Consider the following 13,313-nt stretch of genomic DNA (forward strand, 5'->3'; position numbering starts at 1 on the left):
TGTACCGAAGGATCTCGCTAACCGCTGAACCGATCGGGTTCTCCTTAACAGGGTAGCTTCTCATAAGTCCCGGGAAGGTTTTTAACTATTTTGGGGGAGGGTACCACCACCCTCCCAAGAGAAATGTCAAAAAAATCGAAATTTTAAAACACGTTTAGGAGACTTCAACGTCAAATGAAGAGGTATCGTACAAAAAAATTAAAGTAGAGACTTTATCAAACAAAAACATTTAAAGTGCCACTAGAGGCCTCTAGGGGCGTAGCCGCTAGTACAATTATATAAAGTAGTAAGGGTTTTTTTCCTTAAGCTTAGAATCTAAATAACTACTGAACTGATTTGGTCCTCTATTTTTTTTGGATTTAAGTCTTAGGATGGTCTTAAGCTATTTTCTAGCTCCTCTTAGAAATTCAGAGTCCCTAGATGATAGGAGCGTAACCTATAGTTAACTTATATATCATTAGATAATTTGCAACTCACATAGTTATATCTATGGTAGGTTTATCCAATTATTTTTTAGGCTTTTTTTGCTGGTTTCCAGAAACATAGTTTAATTTGCCTGAATATATTCATTTTGGTTGATCTATTTATCTATCCATCTATCAGTTTATCTTTCTATGTATTGGTTTATCTTAAAACTGAAAGAGGAATAGAGAAATGTAAATAAATACAATCTTTTAAAAATATATATTAAACGTTTGTTTAGACTGACAAACTTTGGGTTGGGTTGGGGTTGGTGGAGACGTGATTTTAGCCAGCTACATGTTTCACTTTATTAGAGTACATGATAATCTGGCATGGTGTAAGATCCAAGTAATAATAGATCCATTGTGGATATACTTTAATTACAGTACTGCGCTTGTGATGTTAGCTTTAGACCGCTCTGGTCGACTAGGGTATTTTTGGACCAAAACAAAACTTTTCCGAAAATTGTTGCCAGCATTTCTGAGATTTTAAATTAAAAAAAAACTACTTGACTATTACTTTATTTCTGAATAAATTTGTTGAAATTAATATTGATTTGATTATGATCGAACTAGATTTAAATTTTAAAATTTTGATTCATTTTCTTGTTTATTAAATACTGCCAATTTATTTTATAATTAGTAGCGTAGCATTATTGGTTAATGTCTGTATGTAAGTCTGGCTGATTGTTCTTAAATACGATGTATGTCCGTCCGTCTAAACCTTAAGATCTTGCTGAAAGCTACACCAAATTGGGAACAGGAACCGTTTTAGCATGGAACGTGGACTACATTAAAAGACGTATGGGTTTCACGCCGTTATAGAGCAACGACGATACAAAAAGGACAAAAAACTGGATTTTTGAGTCATGATAAAATAATTGCTCGTTTTGTCTGTACTTTGACACAAGGATGATATTATACAAAAGTTTATAAATGTAATGAAGTCCAACCCTTTGACATAGTGATTAAACAGTAAGACAAATAAAATGGTAAGAAATTCATACAAATAGACAGAAAAAAACCATATAAGACAGATAACAGATAACTAGGCAACTCTCAAAAAGAACAGGGATGTAAAGGGATAAGACATTGGCCGATGAGCATCCTTAATGATGCTACATAAAATTACCCCTTCTTTGGAATACAATTAGTAGTAGAAACGTTTGGACACTCGACTTAATGAACCAATCAATACAAATTCAGTAAATTCAACAAAAAAAATTATGCTAACGAATAAGAAAACGTTATTATGGTACTTTCCCTTCCTGCAAAAATAGATGAAAGAAAACAAAGAAACACCATAGAAATTTGTAATAACTAAATCATACGGAGACGCCAAAAAAATTATTCTACTGACGTCAGGACAAGTTCAATTACAGGCTAGCCACGCTGTAAAAAGGTGTTGAAGTGTAAGAATTTTGTAAATATTAGATTACTACTAGCCTAAAGCTAGTGGTCTTACTATCCAACAAAATTTATAATTCAAATAGCAAAAAAGGAAAATAGCTTGTTAAGACAATAATTTAACCATATTTGAATGCAATTAAATAGCGAAAAGAATTGCAGAAGGGCATACAAACAGGCAGAAAAACTGATAGATAAGGTTATTTATAGAGTTGCTTTACTTAAACATTCTATTTCTATTAAACATTTGAAAATATGATGTTGCCGTTATATTTATTCTTTATAAAAAAAGTAAAATACAAATGTTGGAGACATTATTTTCTAGAGGCGATTTCTCCTGGGAGGGTGGAGTTACCCTCCTATAAAAAAAGTTATAAACCAATCAGAAGCTTTATTATCTCTTGGATCTTACACAAGACTTTCATGTTCTATGATAAATTGAAACACTCAGCGAACTAAAATAACTTTACCCCAAATCCAACCCCTTTACCCCAGACCAACCAATCCTAGTGTATGAACGAACTGACCAATAAGCGAGTTCCTTCCATGTTAGCGAGCAATATTGAGGATTTTTTGCTAGATTAACAGAATACTGCTGAGGGCGACTAAAAACGACATATTGTGGGCAGTAATAATGATAGAGGGACAAAAATTATTACAGAAATGGATATAGGATATACGTGGATATATTGACAGGGGAAAAATTTTCGTCAATATAGCTTGCTAAAGTGGACCTGATTTATTAGTCAGTTCGTCCATCTAGTAGGAGGGGAGGGGATAGGGTAAAGGGGATGGAGGGGGGTTATCGTTATTTTAGCCAGCTGCAAGCAACACATTATAAAAGTATATGGAAATCTGGTACAACATCCAATCAATAATGTATCGATTATTACAGAACAAGCACAAGCTTGTCCGTAAGTTGCGCTGCAATAAAAAGCGTTTTTGGGGAGATTATGGTGTTTGATTTTCGGTCATGACTACGTCATTACAAATTGTAACCTAACACACTTTGTCTGTCCGTCTATTACACTGGAGAAAGATAGTTTACTCGGCTGTTATCAGAGATAACGGCTGATTTTTTTCTAACTAATCAGCTTCTTCTCTATAACGTATTTATACAGTCGGCATGTCCACCCTATCAAATGCTCTATTAGCATCAGGTATAAGGTATAACCAACAAGCGAAATAAATCTAAAATAATAATTGGGGGGCAGATGAAGAGGTCGTTAATTTTACTATGCGTTGCCCTTCAACAACAGCTGAAAAACACGTATAGGTTTTGCGAATTTTAATTTTTTCTAATTTTTTTCTTTGTTGATAGAAGCTGTATTAGCATATCTTTTCATTAGGTTATTATTTTTTTTTTTTAATTTTGTAAGAAGCAGCTTATTTTGCCTAATAAATCATTGCGCCAACAAATAGCCCAGTGATAGGCCAGTTTACATTGTACTTGACCAATGCAGGTAAAATATATATTTATTAAAACTTTCGCAACTTATTGATGGTACTTTCCTTGTTTACCTTTGACTTTTGACCAATCTGCAATTTAAATGTTTTCTGCTAAAATTCGAAACATATCATTTGAAAAAATGAAATGTTTCTGCCTTTTCCCTCGTAGCGGTGAGATGACATATTATGTACAGGGATAGGGTAATGGACATTACATTAATTAAACTTAATATACACACTATTTTATTGTTAGTACATTATGAGGGATTATTTAATGGATAATAAATTGACGTACAACCTCAATAATAAAAATGCCTCTTGTGTAGTTTAAAATTATTGGTGGAAAAGTTGGAATAACTTCATAAAGAGTCTATAAAAGTTTAAAGACAAAAAATGAGAGAAACTTCAGTTACCTGTAGGATTTACAGTCTAATTTTAACTCCCTTCATGAGTCTTACTGTCTTTCTTACCTAATTTATAGAGTAGTTGCTTTACTCTTGCAGACCAACTTGTTTTAATTAAGTAAAAGTTTAAATACTGATCACTTTATCAATGCTTGGTTTTCCTAACTATACACAATCTATTTTGCCATTCCTATTGTTTATACAAATGTAAAATGTAGTCCTACAAATTTTCAAGAAAAGATTTTTGTTTATTTCTATTTTTTCTAATAAGCTAATATTATCTTTTTTTTCACTCTCTCTTACACTCGCTTTCACTCTCTCTATCTCTCCTCCCCCCCCCCCCTTTCACTCTCACTCCAACCCTCTCTCTTTCTCTTTCTTTTTTTCTCCTTAGCTAACTCTCCCTTTCTATTTATTAAGAATATTAATAGGATGTTGTTGCTGCGCTACTTCTGAATATTTTGTGTCACCTTTTCTCTCGTGTTTCTGTGATTCCTTTATCCTCAAGATTTTTGACATTACAGTATTCTCAAACAAGGATGGTTTTACAATTTATTTACAAAAATATACTATTCAAAATAATTTAATAGCGCAGCAGCATCAATCTGTCAAAGAACAGTAATCTCATATACAGTAATTTTAAGGTTTATATGTGGGAAGCTGCGTTAAGAACAGCTTTATATTTGTTAGGGGCAAGCTTTGATATTTGAATATTAAAGTAAAAGAAAAGAGAAAAGGGGTCATGAGCTATACTTAACTCTGCCTACTGGTCGGGGACTAGGTCCCGATTTTTAATTGGGTCTTTGAAATCAGCTGATAGCGACAGAAATAAAAACACAGCCGAGACCACACAATAGAACAAAAAGCAATTTGCTAGCAGACTAAAGGGTCTCCACCAATTGGGCGAGTTAGTTGTCTTTATTCATCTAATTATACATTCATTATTTGAATCGTTCCCAAACTAAATTCCCCCTCAAAAATATATTAGTAAAGTTATGTGTATCAATCTAAAACGACATATCTATCTATTTGACATAACATTCTGATGAAACAAGACATTTTCTATATCTAGATGAAACTTTACATGACATATTTTTATCAATTTATCTTGTTATTAATTCTAAAATCTTAAAAATTATGTTTTTGATAGTTTTAAATTATCGAGGTTATAGTAATTATTTTATCAATGTATTTTTAAAACTAATTTTGGGTGGTTTCCCTCAAATTGACTAGAGGAGCACCGAATTTTGAAAAATATTTTTAGGTGGGTGGGTTAGTTTTTTTGTGTGTTAGAGCTGTACTTTAAATTAGGTTTACAAAGGCATAAATCTTTTGATATTTTTCAATCTATTTTTAAAAGTCCATATACACTTTCATCAAGATTTTTTACTTTTTAACTAAAAAACTGTTTTTACATGCTATTTGATGTTTTTGGGCGTAATAGTCCTTGTTTTTGGTCCGTGTCTGTAGTGAGTATTAAAAATTGAAGTAGATAAAGCTTATACAACAAGAATAAAAATAATCAAAGATGATGAGTCTTATAAAATTATCTTTTTTTCCTTCAATGTTCCAATGTAAAAAAAATAAAATCTTGCATTGTCTTATTTATGAAACCCTCTTCAATGTATCAGATGTAAACCAAGGGTCCTTAAAAGGAAAAGACAAACAATGATACATTTATATATTCCATTAATAATAATAAACAAAATTACCCCTTCTCTGGATAAAAATTATCGTTTTATAAGTATGGACATTGGACACTTTTTGCTCGGAACAAACAAATTAAAATTAAATAACATTCCCAAAGATTTGTTCCAACTAATTAAATAACAAGGTTCTAAAACTTCCTGTTTAAACCTCAAAATTCAATAATTCTTTGTAATGTAGTGACGTAATAACAAATATTTCTTAGTTGTTGAAAAGCTTCGCTTTAAAAACCAGAACAAAATTAAGTGTGCATTTTTTCAAACTAAAACAGGCCAATTTAGGCATGAGGCTTAATTTATTACCTACATACTATGGCTCAAATTTAAATTTTTAGTACAAAATTTTAAAGATATGCCTATTTTTAGAATTATAATGTATTAAATGAATAATAGGGAACACAATTTCTTGCCTTTGGATAAAACTCTAAAAAACATTAAATAATAGAATCTTTTTTTGGTTTTAACTTGTTTTTTCTTACTTACTTTGGCCAAAATTTAGATAGATTTAGGCAATATTATTGTTTTTGCACATTTCTTTTAAAATTGCTACATGACCCTGACAAATAGACTTTTACTTTCTAATTTAGTTTTTATGCAAATGATATTTTTACCAACTTAGTTTGTTCCCACACACCTTCTTTTGTCCATAATTTGTCTTATTATTTTATATTTTATCCCTGCTCTGTACCATAGTGTATTGTATACATTTATTGAAATATATTTTGTCCCTGAAATGTAATAAAGTGTACTGTGTTCATTTATTAAAATATATCTTGTCTCTTCAATGGAGCATAGTGCATTGTATTAATTTATCCAAAATTATTTTATCCCTGCTCTGTACCATAGTGTATTGTATACATTTATTGAAATATATTTTGTCCCTGAAATGAAATAAAGTGTACTGTGTTCATTTATTAAAATATATCTTGTCTCTTCAATGGAGCATAGTGCATTGTATTAATTTATCCAAAATTATTTTATCCCTGCTCTGTACCATAGTGTATTGTATACATTTATTGAAATATATTTTGTCCCTGAAATGTAACATAGTGTATTGTATTCATTTATTGAAATATATCTTCCTGAAGTGTACTGTAGTGAATTGTTTTGTTTTATTAAAATATCTTTTGTCTCTGCAGTATACCATAGTGTATTGTATTGTAAACTTGCTCCCTCCGGCTTTTAAACCAATAAATGTCTGTTTCAATATTTACAAACAATGTTTGTTTTCTTAATTCCTCTTACATATTAGGTGGATAGACATATAGATATACAAATAACAGATAGATATAAAGATAGAAAAATTTAAATTCCAACACCCTAAAAATTTCGATATGTCTATCTGCAAATGTATGACAATTAATAATGTGATCAAAACATGTATAAAGCATAAATTGCCAAAAATAGTAACTTTTCTATTAAAAACTAGCGGCTGTATCTCATTCATCAAGGGCTCTTTTTTCAAAGGGATAAGAAAATAGACTGAAACCATCTTTAGTCTTAAAATTTTAAAATTAAATAGCATTAGAACTTAGACATTAGACAAAACTTACAACCTCGTTGCAGAATTTATAGGAATAATTGCCCTTTTCTGTATAAAAAAGGGTAAGCTTTTAATTCTTTGAATAAAATAATCAACTAACAGACAGGCAAAACTTTATATTAGCTGAGCTACTGAAGAACATCCAGTTATAATGTTTATGGACATCTTTAATCTAAAAATCTTGTTAAAATCATTTTGTGGGCGATTTTCCGCATGCATGGGCCCACTCTAAGAAACTTTAAACCCAATTGTTAAGAAAAAATGCTTCTCAACAGGCATATATTTGTCAGTCCGTCTGTATTTAAGCACAGCTACTAATTGATTATATTGTCTTTGTTTTCTTTATTTATATGCTGCGGCCCTAGCATTTATTGGCTCTGTATTAGAAGAAAAATATCATAAAAATATACTGGGATCTATGAGAAGCTTATTCAAATTGAAAACTCAATCTGTTTAGGGGTTAGCGAAGGCTTAATTAACAAACTAATAAAAAAACGTACTACTCTGTATAATAGGATAAATCAAGTGTCTAAAATTCATATTTGTGCAATTCTTCCTTTGGTAGCTTACAAATTATTACATTTAGGGGAATTATTTTTTATTTGCACAACTTCAATGTTTTTCAATTATAAGACTAAAGAAGGTGTATCAACTTTTTTTTTTATAGCTAGCCGGTTCTTTTAGTAAGTAGTAGATGTAAAATTTTTCATAGAATTCAGATATGCAATCGGTTTTTTTGTAGACCTCTTATTTTTTAAGTAATTTAAGTTTTTTAAAAAAATAATTAAGTCGGTTTTAAGGTACTAAAACGCAACAAAATAAAAGAAGAAAATGGCCAGTAAGAACAAAAATAGTAAGATCCTTAATTTGACACCTTACTTTTAAAATTCTGTTGAGTAATTATTGAAAAAATCTATTTTTTTAACCTCGGTTTAATAAAAACTTTAGACCTAAATATTTTCTCAAACAGACATAAAAAACATGGGTTCATATATACCTTTAGAATCAGAAAAATATTACGAATCCATTGTAAGCAAAATTGAAAAAAAGTAAAAAAATTAAAAAATGGCCAATTGTATTTTTTGTTCTGGCAACACTATCGTCTTCCCTTTTTTACCCCCTCTTTACCCCCTCTATACCCTCTATACCCCCTTCCCATTTTTATACTCAATTCAAAAGTTAAGACGTTGCCTGTACAATATAATATGATATTTTCATATAATTCCTTTTATTGTAGTTTATATACTATATTGTAAACTTTTTTTTCAATTTTGCTTACAATGGATTCGTAATATTTTTCTGATTCTAAAGGTATATATGAACCCATATTTTTTACTTGTGAAATGACAAAATTGAGTTCAAAGTTTTTATTCTCGTGGGTTTAAAAAAATCGATTTTTTCAATAATTACCTGACAGAATTGAAAAAGTAAGGTGTCAAATTAAAGATCTTACTATTTTTGTTCATAATAGCCATTTTCTTTCTTTTTTGTGTTGCATTTTAGTACCTTAAAATCGACTTAATTTTTTTTTTTAAACTTAAATTACTTAAAAAATAAGAGGTCTACAAAAAAACCGATTGCATATCTGAATTCTATGAAATATTTTACATCTACTACTTACTAAAAGGACCGGCTAGCTATAAAAAAAAAAGTTGATACAACTTCTTTAAAGTAAAGTTTTTATAGTGTTTAATCTGTATTTTTTATGCATAAACTAAAAGGGTGAATTGTTAGCATGTATTTGAACAAAAAAAACTTTCTGTTCCATGACCATCAAACAACAAATTACTTGTAAAACGAGCCTTCAAATAAATTTCATAGATGAGATATTTCATTATTGTTAAATGATTTGCAGGGGAAGTTGAATTACTTCGATAGGATAATTATCCACTACTGGGAATTTATTTTAAAAGATACTTTAAAAGATTACTGGAGTCCACAGTCTTGCTAGATTATAAATTTTCAGAATATGATATATATTTTTAAACAATAAAACTTGCAAATAGCGTTTATTATTGAATTGCTATGGATCTCTTTTACAGTAAAGATTTAGGAAGATAAACAACTATTCTGGAGGAGTGTGAATCCAAGAAAATCGTTCCTTCCCCTCCCTTGAGTGTCCCTAAAGACTTTTATTGATATAGTCGCAATAAATGAATATTATAATTATGTTATTTCAATTTAAATTAATGATTTTTAATTTTAGATATGTGGTCTGTCGGCGTGATCTGTTATATCCTTCTGTCTGGCTACAGCCCTTTCCTGGGAGATACAGACGCTGAAACATACACAAATATTTCCAGGTAAAACTTTATAGCCCTGTCTTATGAGAGGAGCTCAAATTTTTCCCGCCCCCCGTGCTATATCTTATTTACACGAGATTTTATGACAGCTCAAAAAGTAAAGTTGCTCAAAATTAAATATAGAAAGTTGGAATATAGTTTTGACAAAAATAGGTCGAAAACCCTCATTTTGCATATTTACAACAACAATAAAATGTTGAATAAAACCTTTTTTTGATGCAAATTTTAGGTTGGGTTAAGTTAAATAAAGATTAGTATGGCTTTCAAAGACTATAAATGAGTTATTAAGAATTGCAAATAAAGGGTGGCATAGAAATAGGTTTAAATGAAAGCATCAATAACAGTTTATTCCTTTAAAAATCCACCAAATTAATAGACTTCAACAAAGCATAAAACAACGTCGTATTTTATATATAAAAAATCTAAACTCAATTCTCATTTTTTTCCTTATGGCGGTGTAGAATTGGAAAAAAAACTTACTACCAGGACCTTATCAGGATGGATATATTATTACTTGAATCTTACACTAGATTTTCTCTAATAAAGTGAAACTCGAGCAGGCTAAAATGTATTCCCTCTCCCCCCCCCCCCCTACTTTTATCCAATTAAACTGAATGAACAAACTGACCAATAAACAGTTCCATGTTAGCAAACTAAATTTACCACAATTTTCCCCCTGTCCTAACATCCATGTAATCTATGTATATGTCGGGAATTATAAATTGTGTATTTTTTAGTGTCCAGTATGACTTTGATGAACCGGAGTTTGATGATATTTCAGAAAATGCTAAGGTAAAAATAGTTATTTATTGCATAGTATTATAGACAGTTTTCCACAGAAATTAAGAGGAAAAATCGTAAGATTTAAATGAGTTTTGTTGGCTCTGAGGGGCCTAATTACCGAGTTAACAAAACTGGTATTAGTTTCATGATTGTCCAGTATCAGTTTTACTGATAACTGGTTCTAATCCAACAGATATTAATCGGTTTCGAAGCCATACTGGAAATATTTTCAGTATTACAGACAATTTTGCACAAATGTTGAAAAAATATCATAAAATAATAATATAAGTTACTATATTTTTTATTTTAATTTCCGCGGAAAGCTGTCTATAATATGATGTGATAAATAAGAAAGAGAAAAAATGGAGAAAAAAAAACTATAAAGAGAAAAAAAATTCATTTTCAGATAGTGAGAATAAGAAAAAATAGAGTGATTAATAAGAGGGACAGAGATATTGGATAATCCGGTTGTAAAAGCAATAGGATATGTAAATTTGTATCTGTTGTGCAGGATTTTGCTAACCGCTGAACCGATATGGTTCTCTTTTACAGTGAAGTTCCCTTAAAAAAATATTTATAAAACTAAAATAAAAAAATAATTGCCCTTACGATGCGTAGCTTCTCGTAAAAAAAGAGGTTAACCAAAGAGAAAGGTCCTATTTATTTTGACCAATAAAAGAATGAAATAAAAAAAAGATAAGAAATATTTAGAATTTATGTCAATGTCTATGAATAAATCGATGCCATTTCTTTATCAAATTTACATATTCGGGCATGAAATTAGAATAATTCAAACCTGAATTCTCAAATGTATCATTTTCAAGGGTTTAGATAGATAATAGACTTACAACATACATAGAGTATCAACTAATATTATTTTGCAAAGTTAAATTAATAATAAAGTTAGAATGATCAAATCTCAAATTTTTCATATGTTTTCAAGAAATAGAAAGATTACTTATATATATATCAATAAATCCACGTACATCTTATATAAATTTTAATAACTAAAAATAAAAACCATTTATCATATAATGAATATTTATCTATAAAACTAATTCTACAATAGCCTGAATCAACTTTTAGAGTAGCAATGAAGTTACTTTAGAGTCCTCTATTTTTTTATGTCAATTATATAAAGAATATCATGATAGACAGCCTGCTACTTTATTCATATTCTTGTACAGACACATTTATTCGTATAAATCAATTGTGGAACGTGAATGACTAAACAATGATAATTGTATCATTAAATTTATTTTAACAAATTGTTTCCTTCAATAGTAAACAAAGTTATTAACGAGTTTCATAGATTTTTTACTGTATTGATATATTACATTACAATGAATTTGTAAATAGGTAATCTGATTCAGTAACAATTGTAAAACTATCAATAGCACAGAAAATCTATCTACCCTTTTACAAACTACAACTATTATGCTTTATAACATTGTGAAAAGTCACTTGAACACAATCAGAGAAACAACAAAGAAGAAGAATGTGACAATTTTTAAAACTTCCTTTGAAATAAATTATTTTTCAAAATACTTATCCTTGCATACATTCATTATTCAAATCATTAAAAAAGTGAGATAGATAGACAGCTACGTTATTCATAATTTTAAATAATGAATGAATTAGGTAGCAATATTTCAATTTGATAGTCAGAGTTACAAAACAGTTTTTCATTTTGATTTAAAATCGTCTTCTATATTTTTATTTTTTGTAACGTTGACTGATATCTATTTATCCATATGTTCAGTCCGACTAAATTGTTTTTTACAATTCACATAACATATAACAACCTATTCTGTAACTAACTTTGAACTTCCATCTGTGATTTTCTCAGATGCTAATAGAGGTAAATGACTTTTAATTTTAAACTTTTTTCGTCTGCCTAGTTTCGATGTAGCTGGAAATTCCATGAAAGAAATATAAATTTTATAAATGGATGGCATGAATTTTTCGTAGATTCTCAATATTACTGGGCTTTTCCTGAAATAAATCATATTAGAATAATTGATTATTTAATGAGACATTATTCAGGGCATAACGGCCAAAATTTTTCAAATTCAAACTTTTTTTTAGGTACTATTTTGCTAATAGTTTTAAGGTGGCTCAGTATCTTGTTAATAGTGAATAAAAAAGTTTAAATAGTTGGCTGTTCTGTTCTACTATTGGTAAAAAAAACATGCTTCTCACTGTATTTTATTTAACTATATTTGACGGGCATATAAGAAATGATAAAAGGATTTAAATTAACCTTACTATACTTATTTAGTTTACATACAGTGTGTCCAAAATTTTGCTAAATTCCAAATATAAAAAGATATTGACTCTGACTCCATGGACGTACAGAGGTGAGGGGGGTATCTTCAAATATTTTAAAACAGATAAAATAAAAGTTTATATTCTCCCCCACCCAAAATAAAAATTCTCGACTATTGAGATAATGGAAACCCCCATCCCACCCCCCCCCAAAAAAAAAAAAATTCTTAGGTGATAAAATGCCTGTATGTTACAGGAATTTGAATGCAATGTGTTTGTCTAAAAGTCCCAACTGCACTTATTTATTAAAGTTATTTTTTTATAAATACCTCTTTTAGCTAATCTTAAACAAAATAATTTTTTTTGGTGGTAAAAAAATAGTTTTTACAAGATTATTCTCAAGGGGGTGGCAAACACACTCCTTAATTATATGAGATACCAAACTTCTTGAAATCTATTTGAAGTTTTTTTTAGTTCACCCTGTCAGTGTTGTGTATATCAATTTCATGCAGAAAACGTGGTCACAACAGAGCCCATAAAAAATACTAAATCTTGTATTTTTCCATCTCCCATCCCAATTTTATGTATTTACAAAATTATGTTTTTAGGTCTTAAGTCTAACCTCAGCAAAGGACCTTTGTGATGATATAGGGTTAGGTTAGGTTGAGAATGGCATTAGCATGGAAAGGCCACAGAAAAGTGTTTTTGTGTACTTTTATGACATACAGTGTATTGTTTCATATAAGAGTTTTAAAAGTTTAGAAAGTTTTTTACTTACGGTTTTAAAGATACGTTCTTTATATTTGATATTTTTATGTATCAATTATATATTCTTACAGCATTTTTTGAGCCACGTCAATTTCATGGATTAACCTTATAAATTAGTAAGGGCCGCAAAAAAACTTATTTTGATCGGGTCACCCAAAAGGGTTAAAACAGGGACGGTTACGTGGGAAGTAGCGCAAAAGGAATTGTAATGGTGAAATTGT

At 29.7% G+C, this 13,313-nt stretch overlaps 1 protein-coding gene across 1 annotated transcript in view; it reads left to right on the top strand.

The window, feature by feature from the left end:
* Window positions 1-13,313, top strand: part of LOC145334645 (uncharacterized) — a 160,390-nt gene that overhangs the window by 134,700 nt on the left and 12,377 nt on the right. The window contains exons 11-12 of the mRNA XM_080180181.1: window positions 9,177-9,273; window positions 10,011-10,065. Of these exons, the coding sequence (XP_080036307.1) occupies window positions 9,177-9,273; window positions 10,011-10,065 (152 nt within the window). The remainder of the gene's footprint in view (window positions 1-9,176; window positions 9,274-10,010; window positions 10,066-13,313) is intronic.

Source organism: Acartia tonsa, chromosome 12, assembly GCF_053477335.1.
Source record: "Acartia tonsa isolate MP-2025a chromosome 12, ASM5347733v1, whole genome shotgun sequence".
NCBI lineage: Eukaryota > Metazoa > Arthropoda > Copepoda > Calanoida > Acartiidae > Acartia > Acartia tonsa.